At 44.9% G+C, this 20,641-nt stretch overlaps 1 protein-coding gene across 4 annotated transcripts in view; it reads left to right on the forward strand.

Annotated features, from left to right (window-relative positions):
• Positions 1 to 20,641, forward strand: part of LCLAT1 (lysocardiolipin acyltransferase 1) — a 1,406,982-nt gene that overhangs the window by 817,067 nt on the left and 569,274 nt on the right. For all 4 annotated transcript variants that reach the window (XM_069608660.1, XM_069608659.1, XM_069608662.1 and 1 more), the window contains one exon: positions 10,250 to 10,448. In XM_069608660.1, coding sequence (XP_069464761.1) covers positions 10,250 to 10,448 — 199 coding nt within the window. The remainder of the gene's footprint in view (positions 1 to 10,249; positions 10,449 to 20,641) is intronic.

Genomic DNA, 20,641 nt, shown 5'->3' on the forward strand with positions numbered 1-20,641 from the left:
ATGACATGTCACACAAACCTGTTTTGCCGTTTGGGGCACATTTTGCACACTTGGTAAGGTTTTAGCTGTTAAGCCAGGTATGACTTGTAAGCTCACATTACTTTGCTTTCTTTCATTTATGCTTTCCTTCGTAGTCCTTCAATTATGCAGGGAAAATACCACTAAAAGTACATTAAAGGAATTCCAAGTAACATGAGTTAAAATTGTGGAAGTGCAGAGTTAGTTGCAAGGTGTGTGGTCTGCATAATTTCCTACTCAGCAATTACTTTTCATACAGATGATTACTTTGTGTATTGAGACACCATCTACTACTGCCAGTCAAGTGAAATTAATAAAAGGGGCTACCCTCACCTTGCTGTGTAATTTCACAACCTCCGATTCCACTTCTGTGGTGTTGTACGTTCTGTCTGAAAATAAGTGGCCTTCCCAACCTGCTTATTTCTTTTACGACTTGTGCACTGTCATAAACCATTTGAATCAATTGGCTCTAAAGACTTGAATCCTAGAAAGAGCTTTTTTTTTTTTTACTAGCCATCACATCGGCCTGCAGAAGAGGTGAGATAATGGTTCCCAGCTTATGCTTCCTTTCTCAGGGATTAGTTAGGTCTTTGTTCACGCCCGTTCTTTTTGTCGCTGACGCTTTCGTGTACGTAGGTTTTCAAATATGCCTCCCGGTGTTCTTAAATAATGTGGAAAGGACTATACACAACCTGGATATCAGTAAATCCCTCATTTAACTGTACAGTACTTCGATCCTCTATAACTCCACAGGGGACATTCCTCTGGATCCAATATGTCCAAGAGCACATGTACTGTTTGTGGGTACACTAATCAGGACCATTTACATCCCAAAGGCGATGCATCCGCGCTCAGTAAAATGAAAAATGCCCTCAGTGGATTTTCAAAGACGATATCTACGAGACCGCTAAGTGAGCTACCCAAAGCGGTCCCTGTACGCACTACGCTATGAATTTCCAAGATGGATGACCGGTTTGGTCAGGCTGTCGTTCGTAATGTTTTCAGATAGACGTGGTGACATTTCTGTCACACTTTTCTTCCTCTTCCTGTCTGTTAAGGGTCTTTATGAATTGCCTGCAAGTATACAGCAAACGGGACACAATGTAGGAGTAAAACTAAGTTACCATAGTGATTACTATACTCCTAGTCCATAGTCCCTTTTCTTAAGTGGTACCAGACCCTCGGTATGTTCATAAAAGAACTAAGTCTCCATTGTCATCCTCTTCTTATTCGACCCTCTTTTGCCTTGCTTTGAGGGAGCCATTGTTCCCCTTCGCTTCCACAAAGTGGCCAATAAATGCCCATATTGCACCTCTCGTGGCCCGTTTATACCATGCCATCACAGGGGTGAACACACGTGAAATGCGATGAATTGGCAGTGCTGCAGCCTGCCATGTTTGTGGAAAGAATTTGGGAATGCTCGTTCCAGGTAGAATTCTCGTTCCAGGTACAATTCCCTGAGAAACTAAAGGGAAAATAAACCTGAAAATACCCTCCTCGTTGCAACTGAGGCGGATCGTTTACACAGAATATTCGAAAATAGGAGCTAAAAATAGAAGCGAGGTTAATTGTCTGTGTCTGGGAGCGCGCCGCTGGTGTTCTCGTGCAGTGCGCTGGTCTGCTCCTCACAAGAAACCCTTTCTGTGGTTTGTTAAACCTTTTCTATGGCAGGTAAAATGGGTCACTGCGTTTCAGTTTGTCAGTGATTCAAAACAGTAGCTCGTGGGAGACATCCAGAAATGTTTTCAAGGTGTTTAGATTGGTGCTTTGTGTTTTGATAGATGTGCGCTTTTCCTCTATTTTGTACATCCGCGCTTTGGTAAAAGAATGCAGATTGGCCTTTGCACCGTTGCACGGTAACTGCTTTTCTGTGAACTACCCAATGTACTCTGACATTATTTGGAAGGATAGATGCTCAGAAATATCTAAGACCAAAATTCTTTAGACTCACTCTGAACCTGCATAATTAATGAGTCTAGAACCCACCTCAGAATCGTCTCTTTGCCTTTTTCATAGCAGTTCGTCCTCCTTGATGTATGCGATCAGCATATTGGCAAAATTGCTAGGAATGCAAGCTGAATTTCCTGTGCTAAACTCAAAATGTTTCCCCGAAAAGACAGCATCATGGTATTGTTTTATTCCTGGACAATAGACCTGCTAAAATGACATTATTCTCTAATAGATGCACAAAAACAATGGCTCGTAACACAGAAGGCACAATAAACAATCCCAAGCTCAGAGATGGTCCAAGGGTTTTTATTGGTTTCTTAATGAGCCTTACGGCCACCCCTCTCTGCCTTCCCTTATAACGTACCTCCTCCCTGACCCAGGTGTCCCTGACCCCAAGTTAGTAGATAGTGAAGATTGACACCTGCTAGCTAGAATATATCTTGTACTATGAGGAGATAAAGCCCGGATGATTTCTCTAACTAAACTCCGACATGGATTTCCTAAAACTGGCCCTGCTCTATCCATTTGTTGGTGTTCTGAAGGGGTATGGGATTATGCCTTTTGCACAGACCCTGCTTGACACGGTCGTCCTTCCACCATGATCACGTCTGCTTTACCTACCTCGCAGTACTCTCCTCTTCCAACTCTACCTGCCTCAACCTCTTCCCTCTTGTTCTCTCCCCATCTAATGTCTTATTCCTTCTAGGCCTTGCGTCCACCCAGTGCTCCAGATAAGATTTTGCAGTGGGAGTATTTTGCTCCCTATTTTTATAAAGTTGGGAGTAAAATGATTTTTTAGGGAGCAAAAAAGTAAGTGCCATTCCTAATGGGAGTATTTAATAAGCGAGTAAAAATGTTTTAACTCTAAAACACTATGTATTTGCAATAAATACTTTTGTGTTACTTTGTACACATTTTTACCACTTCGGATCAGGCAGTAATATCAGTAGTTTCTTCCTCTGGCCCTCTGCGTACTACTGGTCCAACCATACCAATAGAGCTGTGTGGACATAAACCGGGATAAAAGCTATTTCCTATTTTTGTTGGGGGTATTTGTACTCCCTATTGTAATTTTCTGGGAGTATTTGCCTATTTTTAGGGAGTAAAGGTGACTGATATGCCCCTTATCTGTAGGGCTGCCTCCACCCTTTGATGTTACTCCCTTCTTTACCCTACCACTCCCTCCTCTACTCTACTCCTTCCTCCTCTACACTACTACTCCCTCCACCACACTACTACTACAACTCCACCCACCTTCTACTCACACACACCCCTTTCACTCTTTGTCGCAAACACTTCACATTCTGCCCTTACACTCTCACCTAACCACACCACAGCCATGCAGTCACGTCGCAGTACCAATTGCATTCACAAACCATTACTGCACCTTTTCAATAGATCACCTCAAGTCTCTGCTGCTCCTTACTCCCTTCCTTCTGCTGGTCTCTTGGTCTGCCACTTCCTTCTTCCCTGACCTCACCTGAACAACACACAATTTCCTGCTTCCTGTCCTTCTTTTTATGCCTGTCCTCTTGTTTCCATTGGTCCACTTTCCCTGGCCAATCTGGCCCTATCTTCCTGACCCAGAAGAGGTAACTTAGAGCAAAGATGTTAAATGATAGGGTTAGCACCTTCCCCTTTCTCTGTGTACTCCCACCACGGAATAGCAATGGAAGCCTGCATAGTGTTTTGTCAATGGTTTTGTTAGGACTCTTAGTCCAAGTCACTCTCAGGTAAAGAGAGTCTGTCTGGGGGTTTGTTGCCCCTCATTTAGTCCTTGGCTGGCTAGGGTGTTGCCTGCAGCCCACAGCTATTTATATTTGCTGCGTGGAGCAAAGCGTGGTCTTTCTTCCTGCTGTGCATGTATAAATCTCCCATGGCCTCTAGGTCCTCTGTTACTCTCTGCATCAGCCACAGGAGGGCAGACTCTGCAAGCTGCCGGAGGGTTGTCTGTAGGCGGCTGGGTTTTTGGGCTCTGGCTGCCTCGTGCAGATGTCTGACTGCTGTCTCTCTGCTGGCTCTCGCTGCTTTCTTGGCTCAGTATGTTATTTCTATGAGAGATGGGAGGAATCTGGTGAGAATTATGTTTGCAAGGCATGACGTGAGACAAGCATGTACTGTAGAAAAACATACTGGCACAACGGGTGTCAGGAACTAGGGCATTCTCAAATGCTACTGTCATCCTCAGGGAAGTACTGGCTCTAGATCTCTCCCTAGTAGGCCTCCTATGCCTGTCTGAGATGGGTTCCCATGCCGTCTTAACAGGATCAAGGCACTGGCCTTGCCACACTGGAAATATTTAAATCCATCACAGAATTTGTACATTTGTCAGATGCTTTCCATCCCATGATGTTCCAACCATTTTTGATATTGTTAAAAAAACAATGGGATGGAAACCCTCCAAAGGAAACCCAGTGGTTTTCATCTATTTGCACCCAATGGAGAGAGCCGTTTGCCACTCAAGTGGTCAGGAACGTGGGCAGAATCTGCAAGCAACCACCCATATTCGCTCCCAACCACCAGAGCCTCTCCCCCAGATCTGCCATACCCTGCCTTTTCCCCTTTAGGCCCTTCCTCCGCGATGGTCTTCCTCCCTGAGGTGGATGCTTTGGAAATAGTAAAGGGACTTTGTAGTTTTTTTGGTGGAAATTGGGCACATGCATACGTTTGTGCTGCAATTTGCCTTAAAAACTATAATTTCAGACATAGGTCGTGGGCTGCTAATAGCAATCAACACTGCTTTAGTGGGACAAACAGGATCAGTGATGACACTACGTTCTCTCAAGGCCTTTGTGTCGCTTGAACACCTACCTTATGCTTGGGTTGGCTACCATAACTACCCCTGTCTGTTCCTACTATGGTATCTATCGCTATACTCAAAGCATATTTTCCTCACTTTCTGATGAATATAATGGATCTTCTTAAATGAGAAAGACCCTGGCTCACTATGTCTGGGGTTGTATGTGCTCCACTGCGGAGGGGATGTTGTTGAACTAGTCAAGCTGAAATTCCCTTTCTGTAATGGAACTGAGAACCTAAAAGACGACGAGAAGGAATGCTAGCCTGAGCCATTCCCAGGAGTTATGAATGCTTCAAGTTTTCTAGCCATCACTTTTTGGTTATTATTCTCTAGAATCTGCCCAGCCATACTCATCAAAGAATGCGCCTCCACCCTTGCACCCTTCCTCACTGCCTTCATCAACGCCTCGTTTTCAACCAGCACAGTCCCAGTCGGCCTCAAGGAGGCTTGGGTCCGCCCCCTCTTAAACCTTCGCTAGACCCATCTGCACCAGGTAATTACAGGCCCATCACTACGGTCCCCTTTCTCCTCAAGATAATAGACAAAGCAGCCTACCTGCAAGACCAGCAGTTCCTTGAAGCCAATAACCTTCTCAGTCTCCGCAAGTCCGGTTTCCGCCCTGGTCACGGAACCAAAACAGCCCTACTTGAACTTAAAAACCAAATGGACGACATCAGAGACTCTGGCAATCCAGCCCTTGCTACTCCTCCTTGACCTCTCGGAGGCTTTTGATCTCGTCGACCACAAAACCTTATGCCAACACTTGTCAACCCCCCCACACTTCTCACCCAATGCCACAGCATGGATCACTTCATTCCTCAAAGGTAGAGCTATGAGAGTTTTCACCGACCTAGCCTGTGCACATCCCAGCAACATCCAATGTGGAGTCCCTCAGGGATCATGCACATCACCAACCCTCTATAACATTTTCTCAAGGCCCTTGTTCTGTATCCTCGATTCACTAGGCATCACTTATACAAACTACGCCGACGATACACAGGTTCTTCTAACACTCACAGGTGACTACGAAGCAGATTCCAAAACATTTAATTCTGTCTACTACAAACTTGGATGGCCCAAAACTGTCTGTCTCAACAGAGGCAAAACAGAACTACTTCTATTTGGGTCTCCGGAAACATTAAATAAAACTGGACAACCAATACATTGCCTTTACCATTGACAAAATACTAATCCCAGTCTCCCAGGCTGTAAAAACCTCGGGAGTGTACTTCGACTCCAACCTCTCCATGACAAAACAAGTCCACTCTATCGCCTCGTTAGGTGCCCACTACTCCAAACTCATCACCGCAGCTAGCCCCTACCTTACAACGGATAACTGCCTGACTACAGTCAGAGCTATAATTGGGTCCCGACTAGATTACTGTAATGCACTCCTGGCTGGTACTTCCACAAAGAATATTGAAAAACTACAAACTGTTCAAACGAATGCACTCCGGGCTGCCATTAATATCCCCAGTAGAAACCACATCTCAGCTACCAGGAAACGAGCACACTGCCTACCCGTAAAGGAACGCGTTCTCTTCAAAACTTTATCTCATCCATAAGTGCTTCCACAATGCAGCACCCCAAAATCTCTCTCAGAGAATCACAAGACCAACCAACCTTCTCTTTGTGCCTAAGGTCACTATAGCGCGGGCAGGAGGCTTAAGCTTCCCGTTTATCGCAGCAGCCCAATGGAACCCCTGCCAACCAGCCTTAGAAACATCTCATCCTAGCAAGCCTTCTGCAAGGAAATTAAAACATGTCTGTTTATCTGAATGCTCCTAATACTCACATTATTGCCCTTCAGGCACTGAACTGCCGGGCAGGCTCCTATGCCTCTCCCCCTAGGAATTTGCCATATATGTACTTTGTCGCACATTCCTGTAACTTGTTCCAAATTGCCATGTATTTACTATGCCTCATATTCGTGTAACCTGCTCCAAAATTGTATAATTATAGTACTTCCTATGCCTCATATTCTTGTAACTTGCTAAAACATTGCTACACCTAATGTAACCAGTAAGCAATGCTGTAACATGTAACTAAGCTAACACAATGTAACAGTGCCTCGATGCCCCTGAGCTGCAAGTGCGCTTTATAAATACAAATAAATAAATAGAAGGCCTTGAAGCTGATGCAAATCCACTGTCTCAATCGGTTATTCTTTTGCTAATAGACACTCCTGCATAATTCAGAAAAGTTGTTAACTTACTACTTTCAACCAAGGAGAAAACTTGTAACATATGGTACATACACCATAGGGACTCGTAGTGTGATTGTGGTCTTCTTACATATACCTCAGCGGTTGGTTTGCCATGACTCTGGTGTTTAGGTAGACAATGTACTGGTGCCTGACTAAACAGTGTTTCTGACCAAGCCTTTGAGATGACAAACATATTTTCCTTGTCAATAGGAGGGAAGACTTTTGATCCCAACTGTCAGCAATGAACCAGCGATTCATTGCTGACAGTTGGGATCAGCGATAGAATCATGCGATAGAATCATGCCCTCCATTGCTGGAGTTGGATGGTAGAAAACGTATCCAAGAGGTTGAGTGGCAGGAGAGGGAGGTAGCAACATTGTAATGAGGAACAGTATGATGAGTAATTAAGATATCTTGTAATTTATTGGCATTACCACCAAGTCCCTCTTTCTTCTGAAGGAACGCCCCTGAAACGTTCACACCAGAGAAAATACAACCCACTAGGGAAGAAAGGCCCAAGTCGATCTTGTAAGGATAACTTTAATCTCACACGAAGATGAGAGCAACAGCAAAGAACTCTGCTGCTAAGAACGTTCTGTCGAAAAGTAGTACAAGCAGAATCTTATAAAGTACAACATCGTCCTAAGTGACGCAATATATACAGTAAGAACCTACACAGCTGATTGAATGGACCCTATACAGGTGCTGCCTTTATCCATATGGGATGGCAGTTTATTGGTCCCAGACCAGTCCCTCCGTCTTCCATCACTTGGGTGCTGCAGGGCTCATCTTCATCTAATTTCGAAGGTCAGAAAACAAATGAATTATACTCCTGCTATACAGCTTGTTTAACACTCATACTGTGCACTTTGCAGACCTTAAAATGGACAAACAGGAGGTTCCAGGGCACTCTAACCTTGACACACACGTTTCACTCACTCCCTCCGCGCCTTCCGGCTGCAAGGTCTCCACCCTTGTTTTGAACGATAAATTATCCCCCCTAGCGCCTCGCAATACAAATCACACGATTGTCACTTCACTGATACACCCTGTCCATCCTCTTTGAAACATTTCAGGAATTGTTACTTTCGGGTTGCTGGTCAAAGGACATCTGCTGTCATGTAATTCGGGGATCTTAGGGTTTGGTCAGTTATTTGGGCTATAGTGCATGGTCACTCGGGAATGGGCCGGGTCATACTTTGGCCAAAGTGTGATAATATGAACACCAGGCGCTGGCCACTGATCGCAGCCTTGTAGGGCACATTCCTCTTGGGTGAAAGACACATCTTTGCAACACTTTCAAGAACAATGAACAGACAGTGTGGCTGGTGGGGGCAAAAGGTCCTCATGGGAGCTCGGGCAAGACTGCAGATTTCTGTGGCCTTGTGGATTTAGACCTAGCGCATGTAATGTCGCATTTACAGAGCAAGCCTTTTCTTCTGTCTATCATTATTAATATCTACGCAAACTAGCGATGCCGCTTTACGCCTTCTACTATACTATGCAGTTAAACTATATTTAATTATACCGAAGTAAGGCCATGTTAAACTGGAAGGCGTCCCTATCGCTGACCCCCTTTGCCCCTGCAGCATCATGGTGCCTCGAATGCATCGCACCTTACTTTAAAGATCCTCGGTGGGGAGGCTGCCCCCTTCCCAACACTTCCCAGGACTTCTCATTTGTATATACGAAATAATTCAGAGTCAGCATGAAGTCTTAGTTTGACCAGATACATGCAGCAAACCAAAAGGCATCAACATTATTGTCCAACAGATGTGAAGATAAAGAGAAGGTATGCAATTATTCCTGCGGTCTGGACATTCCCAAACACATCCACCCCCATAGTCTTTGCTGTGGGAATCCCTTGCAAAAGTGGGGGAGACTAGTATTCGATGATGATACTAAAAGCTCCACCGTGTGTTGGACAAACTCCTGACAGATTTGGAGAAATATATCTGGCTGAATGCCCAGTTCCTGAGATGTTGCAAAGACCTGGTTCAGTGGGTCCACCTTGGATCTTTCCACCCCTGTGATGTGGGCTGTCCTCAAGAAAAATAGATGCTTCTCTGCCTGGCGCATGATGGATAAGGCCTGGCACTGCAGTCTCCTGTAACTGGATTCTCCCTGCCTGTTGATCTGTGCAACCATTGTGCTGTTTTCTGATTGCACCAGACTGATTTTCCAAACGATGTGATGCAGAACCAAGAGAGATTTTGAATGGCTGCTAGCTCCCTACAAATAGGATGTCTACAAGCCTCTGTGGGTACCCTTTTTTACCTAGGTTGAGAAACTCCAGTGCCGCAATCAACCAAGTAAACTGGATGCAGAGGTTTGTGGAGGAATCCCTGTTGCAGATTTGCTGGTTCTGGACACCATTGCAGCTCTTGTTTTTAGAGCTGGGGAACATGAACTAACGCATCGTAATCCTGGCATGCTGGTGTCCAAACTCTGGGTGGCATCCAAATAGCCAGAGGTCACATGTTTACTCTTACTGGCGCATTTGCAGTGCTAGGAACTCTTCCTGCCACTTCTCTCACGGAAGTTTGCATTTTCTGTTTTCTATATGTTAAATTGTCTAAATGAGTTTACATCCCAGATGATTAACTCAGTATAGGGGCAGGATTGACTTCATGTGGAACTTCCTGGCGCCTCTTTGTGTTGTATGGCATTCCTTATTTCGCATTAAGACACATTGCTATCTGAAATCTAAATGTGTTAAGTTATGTTGGCTGTATACACTGAATCATAGAGACTGCGAATAGAGAACGTTTGTGAAAGTACTCTCGGAATTGTCTCGTAGTCTCTAAGCACTATAGGTACCCAGCTTCTTATCACAATAAAAATCAAATGGGCTGAGGGCATGCTGCAGTAATTTTTCGTTTACCTTTAAGTCACACGTTCAAAAAAGAGAAAACCTGAATCAGCTTTTCATTCTTGTCACGTTAATACATTGAGTACAATTAAATTAGGGAAGAGTAGAGGCTGTTAATTACAACATTTAACAGCATTATGACAGCATCAATCGTTATCAAGTTGGTTTATATTGTGTTCACCCTGTTCCCTTTAAAAGTTTGGACACAGAATTAAAATCGTTTTTGCTTTGGTAAAAATGTGGATTATCGCCTTTTTTTCTTTAAAGCTTTTGGCATGCCATTGATGAGTTGAGTTTTTATTAAAAATCCTCCTGCAGTCTCTCTCAAGAGGAGACCTGGGCTGAGCACAGTTCTCCCAAGGGTGATTATGCAATGCTAACTAATGACTGCTTTTGCCCCTAGGCTTTGCTGGAGATGGTCTTTGGTGCGAAGGTGGTAATAACTGGTGATGGCTTCATCCCCGGCGAAAGAAGTGTCATTATCATGAATCATCGCACCAGGCTCGACTGGATGTTCCTGTGGAATTGCCTGCTGCGATACAGTTACCTCAGACTGGAGAAGATCTGCCTTAAGGCCAGTCTTAAAGCCGTCCCTGGATTTGGTAGGTGTATAATTCAGCCATCCTTGGATTGGATTGGGAAGCTCTAGAAGTCACGGAGATTCCTTAAAGCCATCACTGCATTTGTTAGGTGTATAAATCCTGTAACTGCTTTAAAGCCGTGGCTGAATTTAGGTAGGTGTATATAATTCCTTTTAAGCACGTTTCTATAGCTCCATTCAAATGATTGATTGTTGGATTCCACTTCATATCTAAGCCATCTTTCTCCACATTGCGGATGCGGCTGTCAACTTTCTTTGTGCATTACTCAACATATCATAACAAAAAGGTCCATTTATAGGGTTGTGTTTTCCCTCAGGCTGCCGCCTAGTCTCTGTTCTGTGTAAGCATGTTCAGTCTAAATAGAATCCAGGCTTCACAAATGTATTGCACAGGATGTGAAGTAATATCTTCATAGCTTCCCCTTGCATGTCATTTTTTCTTTGACGAGGGCCAGGAATGACTTTTTGCATGAGATCGCCTATGTTCAGAACATATTTCAGAAAAAGAATGCTAGCCTTTCTGGTGCCTTGAGTACAAGCGGAAAAGCCAATACATTCATAACTATGTGGGGGTCTCTTACGTGTCATGCCTACTGCTGCTGGAACAGCGAGTGGCACAACTTTTCAGGTACCTTTATATTGGAGCAAATATGTGGATAGTGCAAACAGTGTATGGAGAGCAATTCCACCATCCTGCGCAGGTTTCATATTTTGAAATGGTGAGACATTGGCATAGCTCGGATGTCGTCTTGGTTACCTCGTAAAAGCCAGTGCAACTTTGTAAGCTGTGGAGAGAAGTGTTGACTGTAGCTTTAAAGTAGGTCTTTTGGTTTTCGTGCTACTTGATACATTGATCTTTTTCCACTTTGTACATTGTACTGGGTTAGCGCATATTTAATGTACCCGAGTTTGGCTCTGAGTGGTCTGCTTCCAAGACCAGCGCGTTGCCCTTGTGCTATCCTCCGTTCATGTAATATAACACCAAGGCTCTCAATCCATAACAGTGAGCTGCTTCATGATGCAGAGAGCCCCTTTCTTTGGGACATTTTGCATCATGACTTAAAGCAGTATTTTAACAGGCGCCATCTTGGAAAGGGAAGACTTGCCAGATAATGTTATTGTTACTTATTTGTATCAGCTCTTTGATAATGTTACTTATGACAACTTTGAGCTGAAGTGAGTAACAATACATTATAGTGAATGAAGAACTGCCGTGTACTATGCGGGAAAGTTGCCCGGTGCAATTTAAGTATGAGCTGTAACATGTAACCACATAGCGAGTGGCTGTGTATTATATTCTAGCAGGACATTTTAGCTTATAGATTAGTGTTTTTGCAATATAGTGCATTTATTGGTGCACAACATTCAGCCTATAAGGTAGATGCTGAGCTTTAGGAATGTATATCCCTCTAAGTACCTAGAGCGTTACAAAGAAGTGCAGCATGATTCTGAGTTGGATATCTAAGATATAGAACTCAATGGAACAGGAACAAAATCCACAAATCAAAAGGCACAACGTATTACTTCTTAAATAGGCAGTATTCAGTTGTACCATAAACATGTCATAGTGTATGAATGTGGCTTTATGGAAGGCCAACCATTCCCCTACGTACAAAAAACATTCAAGCAAATTATAAATGGCACTTGATGGTGTAGTTCTGAAACTGCATGACAAAAGGTTGACACAGGACCTTACACGTCGCCTGCTTTCAGGATTCTTTTTGCCTTCCAAGATTCTTCCCGCCTTTCTGTGGCTGCACCCCTCACTCCACCGATGGAATATATTACTTCCTTGTCCACCCCTAAGCATTCTCCATGCCAGGTGTCCTTATTGAAGCATGTGCAAGGCAAAGGATGCTGCCTGTTTTGTTCTGACCTGATGGGGCCAAGGTCCAGACCCGCCATGCACATTTCACCTACGAGTAGTCGCTACACAACTACTCGCAACAGACATCTTCCACCCCATCCCCACCCTCGCTAGTGCCTGAACAGCAAGCACCCTAGGCAGAACCGCAAATAATACTCAGTAATAATACCCCTTACTAATACTCAAACTCTTAACATCCACCTGATCTATCGCCCGCCAGGTCCTTTAGGCACTTTTGACGAGGACATCAACACTATCCTAACTAGCAACCTCAAAAGTTCCACCCAAGTACTTACCCTTGGGGACTTCAACCTGGGCTATAATGACCCTGTCGACTCATGCGCCAGTACGATTGTCAATACCCTCTCTGATTTAGGTTTTACACAAGGAAGTATGGAACCTACACATGCCAAAGGCTGAATACTTGATTGGATAGCCGACCACAACTGTCTAGCGAATATCACCAATAACTCACCTCTAGCCTGGACCGACCACCATTTGGTATCGTTTATGCTTTCAACTACTCGACCCTTTCCCCCCCACTACCAGGCCCCCCCCTACACTCACAAGAAACAAGAGAAATATTACCGCAGAGAGACTTATCCCTAACATACTCCCCACCCTCAACTCACTTCCCGATAATTTGGACCCAGAGACTCTGGTCGAAGAATATAATAAAATTATGGCCACTTCGCTGGATCATATTGCCCCCCTCAAACATAGATCTAGCAAGCCTAAATCGCACCTAAACAATTGGTTCACACCTCTCCTTAAAAATTTAAGGTTGCAAAAAAGAAACTGTGAGGCCATTTGGAAAAAAGTCCCCTCAGTAGGCAATAAACTTAAACTCTCTAAACTAACCACCCTCTACAAAAAAGAAATCTACCATGCTAAACGTACTTCTTTTGACTCCCGGATATCCAAAGCAAAATCTAACACAAAGTAATTATTCTCCATATTGAAAGAAGTGGAAACCCCCATAGCCCCATTAGATACTTGCACCAACGATAAAAACTGGTGTTCTGAAATCCAAAATGCATTAGCCAACAAGATTGCTACCCTCCAAAACAAAATCACTCCTAAAAAAGCTACTTTAAATGACCCCCCCCCATCTAATCCACCTGAGAAACCCATTCCAAACGAAACCACTCGCTTCAACTTCTCTAAAGTGACTACATTAGAAGTGGAAAAAATCATCTTGTCAATGAAACCCTCAAATTGCCAGGGAGACCTGTGCTCGGCACAGCTCATTAAAGATGCCGCCCGTGACCTCTCCCCTTTCATTACAAAATTAATTAATGCCTCCTTCTTCACTGGCTCCATCCCCTCAAATCTAAAACAATCCTGGGTGCTCCCCCTACTAAAAAAACCTACACTTGACCCGGCCAAACCCACTAATTACAGACCCATAACAACCGTACCCTTCCTTCTAAAAATCTTGGATAAGGTCACTTATGTACAAATGCAGAGGCACCTGGAAGAACACCACCTCTTAGGAGCGAGACAATCAGGCTTCCGGCCCCAACACGGGACTGAAACTGCTTTCATCAACCTGAAAGCACAAGTTGACAAGCTCAGAGACAATGGCCAAGTAGCCCTACTGCTCCTCCTTGACCTCTCTGCAGCTTTCGATTTGGTCGATCACTCCGTCCTGTGCACACACCTCCACAACTCAGCCTACTTCTCGGCCAAGGCTATCACCTGGATCAGATCTTTTCTCAATGACAGAACCATGAGGGTCTTCTGACCTACAGTGGCAGCAGACCCTATACCCATCACGTGTGGCGTGCCACAGGGCTCCTGTGTCTCCCCCACATTGTACAATATTTTTTACCAAGCCCCTTTTCGATGATTTGGATCATCTCGGTATCACCTACACTAACTATGCAGATGATACTCAGATCCTCCTTCCGCTTTCTGGAGATTATGAAAAGGATTTGGCCTTGGTTAATAGAGTATACATCATCATCCAGGCAAGGATGGCCACACATGGGCTATGCCTGAATGATGATAAAACTGAACTCATCATCTTAGGCACCTCCACTACTCTAAAGAAACTACGCCCTGCCTATAGTTCCTTCCTGATCGATGGGAACAGCATCAAAGTGGGACAAGTAGTTAAAACACTGGGCTTTTACCTGGCCTCTAACTTCACTCTAAAAAAACAGGTAAACTCCTTAGCCTCCTCCACGGCATATACGTGCAAATTGATCCGCACTGCCAAACCCTTCCTGTCAGACGCTAGTTGCCTCACCATCGCTAGAGCCCTCATTCTGTCCCGCCTGGACTACTGCAATGCCCTCTATCTGGGATCCTCGAAAGCCACCACTAGCAAACTACAAACTCTTCAGAATAATGCTCTTAGAGCGGCCTTGGCCATTTCTAGAAGAGAGCACATCACTGGACACAGCCAACAGAACAACTGGCTCTCTATCAAAGATAAAATCACCCTAAAAACTGCATCCCTCACTCATAAATCCCTTAAGAACGCCGCCCCTACCTATCTATCTGACAGATTCCATAGACAGTCTTCTGAGAGACTGATAAGAACAGCTTACAAGGATTGCCTTTCTATCCCTAACTTTAAGCGTTCTACAATAGGGGGTAACAGCTTCCCAGTACAAGCAGCTAAATTGTGGAACTCACTACCGCCTACTCTTAGAAGGGACCTACCTTATCAAAGCTTCCAATTGAAGGTAGTCTCATGGTTGAAAAGTAAGCATCAAACTCACGCTGGTGTTTAACTTGCCCCACCCATACCTGCTGCACACTCTGTAACAACTGTGCTTACCTGTATATCTGTACATTACCCTGTGTTTTATTTTTATTGTGTTTATGTATATCTTATGATTGTTGTAACCAAGCTTCGCATATCCATGTAAAGGCTGCGCCCTGTTACCTTAGGGTATGCTCGCACATTACAAATAATAAACCAAACCAAACCAAAGCTACCATAGCGAACCTCATCAATATCCACCTTACCCCATCCAGCATCCATGGACCACCCTCGCACCCTCTCATGCTGATCAATGTTTATTCAGAAGTTGCTCACCTTGATGCCTTCTTCCTCACTGAAACGTGGCTTAGCCCTTCCTGCCCCCATGTTTTTGATGTCCATTTGATTCACTCGCCTCCCAGTTCCCTTTATCACACAGTCATTGTAAGAGTTACTTTTCAAATTTCTGTTCTCCGATCAAGGTCCACAGCAACCGCAGCTCCTGGAAATGAGAAAGCAGAGAAAGACAACAGTAAGAGGCTGAAATTACCAGCTAATTCCCACCGGAGTTCCCTGTTTAGCACAAACTTACCTGCACCGGAGTTCAGCCGCTTCGCTTCTTCTTTCGCGCTGCAGCATTGTCTGCAAAGACATTCTGTAGATTCCGCACCTTGGGAAAAAGAGAGAAAGAGACTAATTAAAGTGCATTGCATCATTCGGAAAGAGAAAACAGTACAAAATAGGTGCCAAAGCTCCTGAGCAGCATTCTACAAAGACTCACCTTCATACCTCCAGCATCCAGTGCATCACAGCCAGGCCTGGACCACTACCCTCAGTGAAGTTACTGGAGTTGGATGCTTACCAGACATCTCCGGCCTGCCTTTTTCATCTTAATACGGTGTGCTCCAACATCCGTGTGCCAGCCAGCCTACCTAGAGGGACACAAAGGGGAGATGGGGGAGAAAGCGGGGGAACACATACTGAATACCTGTATTTACTTCCCTTTAGGTCTTCATCCTGACCCCCCTAGCACAATTTACCAGTGGCTCCAAGTTCATTCGGGTCCCTCCCAACCTCACTGTTCCCTGGGTTTTGATTCACCAGCGGAAAAAAGGAGTGGCTGAGATATTCATTTTAGCAGAGTTATCCAGTGGGGGCAACGCTTCGGAACAGTCTGGACCAGGCCCTCCTGCAGGGCACCAGAGCTAAACCCACAACTCAAGCCCTGCCTCAGTGTCATGGCGTCAGGGGTAGATCAGTTAGCAGCGCTTTTGGGGGGATTTGTGAGCAGAGGTGCACGCAGCCTGTTCAGAGACAAAACGCCATGAGTAAAGAAGTACTGGTCAACAGAGAAAGGACAGAGGACCTGGCAAAACGCCTGATGGTAGCACAAGCAGGTCAGGTCCCACTGCCTGACCCACCTGATGAGGCAGTAGCCGGACAGCCCCATATTCAGGTAACCACCCCTGTGACAGTTCCCCTGGCCCCTTCCGAGAGATTCCTAGGGGACCCACAGAGGTATGATATTTTCATGAACCAGTGTAGATTACACTTCTTGTGCAGGCCTGGTGCCTTTCCTACGGACCAGACCAAGGTTGCCTTTGTGCTAACATATTTGGGCGGTCATGCAGCCAATTGGTCAGTACCATTAGTGAATCAGGACAACTGCATCTTGCATAATTTTGCTGGTTTCCAACGTGAGCTAGACAAGCTCTTTGCACGCAGAAGTCCGGACCAAGCCTTGGATGGGGAGCTGTTGGCCTTATGACATGGACAACAAGACTTATTGGTATAAATCTCCGCTTTTAATCGACTCCTTGCCAAAACAAATAGGCCAGAGGAAAAGAGAACTACCCTTTTTTAACGAGGTCTTCGCAGCAAACTCAAGGATGTTTTAGCACAAGTCGTCAACCCGGCTAAGCGTTGCTCAGAAAATATAGACTTAGTGGTGCAACTAAACCACCGATTACAGGAAAGAAAGACGGACCATTCCCCCTCGGAAGGGTGGCCCTTGTACGTACACTCACATGAAGTACATCACGTTCCCTAGAGGGTCCACCAAAACCCATGCAGGTGGGTAGTGTGAGAGGGCCGCTGTCCAAGGAGGAGAGGGAGATGCGCCAACAACAACAGTTTTGTCTGTACTGTGGCAAAGCAGGCCACTTTTTGAAGGACTGTTCTAACAAGCAAGGTAAACGGCCATTAGGAGTAATTGATGTGCACCCAGCGAACTCAACGGATCCCAAACAAATATCGGAAAACTCCACGACTGGACAAGAGGAGTGATCGGCTTGTCGAGGGAAGAAAAATCAACACCTTACAATACCCATAATCCTCATCAATCCAGGGCAACCTCAGAAGATGTACGCCATGAAAGCCTATTTCAACTGTGGGGCAATCGGAAACTGCATAGATTTGAATGTCGCCCAGAGGATTGGCATACCAGGACAACGGAAGGAGAAGGTAGACAACATAGTCTAGGTAGATGGCTTGCAACTCTCATCTGGACCGGTAACTCAGTGTACTGGAGAGGTTGAACCATTGTGCGGGAACGGTCACTGAGCGTGGATAACCTTCGATCTGATAAATTTACGCCAGTTCCAGCTCGTACTAGGCACGCCCTGGTTGGAGTGCCACAACCCTGTCATGAACTGGAGAGCACACAGTGATCTTCCCTTTGGAGTGCCTTTGTACCTGTTATCCGTTCGTACCCACCGTGACCAAAACACCTGTGTCTAGGGCTCTAAAACTGGGAGCAGCAGTGCTGCTTGGCCTGGCTGGACAATTACCCACCATGTACGAAGAGTACCAAGATGTGTTCCAAAAAGAGCAGGCCAATACACTACCCCCTCATAGGCCATATGACTGCCAAATAGACTTAATACCAGGATCACAGGTTACATGCAGCCGCATTTACGCTCTCATCTAAAAAGAAAATCTTTTACGCGAGTATCTGGTCCAGTACTTAGCAAATGGATTCATCTGACCTTCGAAGTCTCCAGCCTCCTCAGCTCTCTTTTCATACCAAAGAAGGAAGGTAACCTCAGGACCTGCATCGATTATAGAGGGCCTTAACAAAATCACTGTAAAGAATAGGTACCCCCTACCTTTAATTCCAGTGCTGTTAGACCAAGTAAAGAATGCGTAAATAGTCACCAAATTGGACCTACGCAGGGCATACCATTTAGTCCGCGTAAAAGAAGGTGACGAGTGGAAGACAGCCTTCCGCACCAAGTTCGGGTTATTCTGTCATTCTCTTTGGCCTGTGTAACGCCCCGGCGGCCTTCCAATTCTTTGACCGACGTCCTGCGAGGGCTCCTAGATGTTTGCGCCATGGTCTACATTGACGATATATTGATCTATTCAACCACCATAGAGGAACACGTACATCACGTTAGGGCTGTTCTGGATAAGCTCCGACAACACCGGCTGTATGCAAAATTGGAGAAATATTACTTTCATGTGACCAATAGGAAATTCCTGGGCTTCATTTTGACTCCGCAAGGCATCCAAATGGACTTCCGCAAGGTGGAAGCGATTCTGAAATAGCCCTCACCTACATCTGGTAAAACAGTCCAGAGTTTTTTGGGGTTCGCTAACTTGAAAATTTATACCCAACTTCTCAAATTTTGCCCATCCAATTACCTCATTACTCAAGAAGCACGAGACCTTTGTTTGGACCGCAGAAGATGAACAGGCTTTTAAGCAACTCAAAGTGCAGTTTACCTCTGTGCCAATATTAAAACATCCAGATCCTGAACTTCCATTCCTGGTTGAAACTGATGCTCCCAGTGTGGCAAGGGGGGCCGTGCTATCTCAACGAGATCCAGTAACCAATCAATTGCATCCTGTGGCATTCTGGTCCAAGTAATTCTCCCTTGCTGAGTTGAATTACGCAATTACCGATAAGGAGTTTCTTGCGATCAAAGCTGCTTTTAAAGAATGGCGCCACCACTTGTTGGGTGCACGACACACGATTACTGTTTACACAAACCATCGCAATCTGCAATATTTACGGACGGCACAAGCACAATCTCCACGTCAGCTAAAATGGGCCCATTTCTTCTCAGAATATGACTTTACTGTAACATTCCATCCAGGAGTCAAAAACAGAAAGGCTGACGCCCTTTCCCACATTGGGAGTAATGTGGAAATAAAAGATCTGTATGCAGCTCCAGAACCAGTTGCCAAAATACCTGGGAGTAAATTGCTGGGTTTGACAAGTTCCACTCTACCTCCATTGGACCAGCTATGGGCGAAAGTCAGACAATCTTTAAAACCAGAGCAATTGCGGACCTGGTTTTCCCACGACCTTCAACGGACCATGGAAGACGGCCTACCTTACTACCGAGAATGTTTGTATCTCCCGGACATGCCGATGCAACGCAAGGTTTTACACACCAGCAGATAATCCACGAATCACCAAAACCTTGGCAAAAATCCTACTACATTTTTGGTGGCCAACGTGGCAAGCCGGCGTTATACAATACATAAAAACTTGTGATGTGTGCACCCGCAACAAAGCCTCAAAGACTAAACCACCGGGATTACTTCACCCATTGTCCATACCACTGGCTCCATGGCATACGATATCATTGGATTTCATTACACAATTCCCTCCTTGGAATGGGTACAATACCAATACCTTCTAACCAAATGTGCGCACTTCATTGCTCTAAAAGGCCTACCGAATGCTGGAATTCTTGCACAAACTTACCTGACAAACATTGTGCGATTACATGGATTCCCATCTGTAATCCTCTCGGACCGAAGAAGCCAATTTGGATCCAAGTTTTGGAAAAACTGTTGTGACAAAGCCCAAATTGAAATCAGGTTATCGACCAGTCATCTCCTACAAACCGATGGTCAAACCGAAAGGACCAATCAAACTCTAGAGCAATACCTGCGTTACATTTTTGTTCAAGCAGATAGCTGGGTCAACCTTCTTTGGGCAGCTGAATATGCATATAACCACAGTGTCCACAGTTCTACAGGTTTTGCACCTTTCTTTTTCCTCCATGGAAGGTACCCACATACCACAGCTCTTAATCCACCCACACCTTTGGAAATGTCTGCAGTAACATCACTACATACCAGTATTCAAGAAACGTTAAAGCCACCAAAACCCTGCAAGACACCAAAGCTGCCCACAAGCGCTTTGCTGATAAGAAAAGGAGAGATGCGCCTGCATACCGAATAGCAGAAAAGGTCTGGCTATCAACCAAACTCATTCAACTAAAAGGTTCCATCCCAAGTTCATTGGTCCCTATCCTGTTGTGTCAATCTTTAACCCTGTTGCAATCAAACTTGAGTTACCTCCAGCTTTAAAGATACACCCTGTTTTTCACGTGTCACTAATTAAACCCGTACACCCAGGCACATGAAACTCCATACATAATCCTCCTCCAGTAGAATCCATAGATGGGAAAAGAGAATATGAGGTATGGGACATCTTGGATTCCAAAAGTATCAGAAAAAAGATTTGACTATGTGCGTTTGGTTATTCCTTCACCTCTCGTAACGTCTCTGTTATTGAAAGAGGCTGGAACCCTACAGAGAAGAGGTTATGGCATATTCAATTATCAAAATAACATATCGAATGAGTGTAAAG

The sequence above is a fragment of the Ambystoma mexicanum genome, chromosome 4q (genome assembly GCF_040938575.1).
Source record: "Ambystoma mexicanum isolate Mex_15411 chromosome 4q, UKY_AmexF1_1, whole genome shotgun sequence".
Lineage (NCBI taxonomy): Eukaryota > Metazoa > Chordata > Amphibia > Caudata > Ambystomatidae > Ambystoma > Ambystoma mexicanum.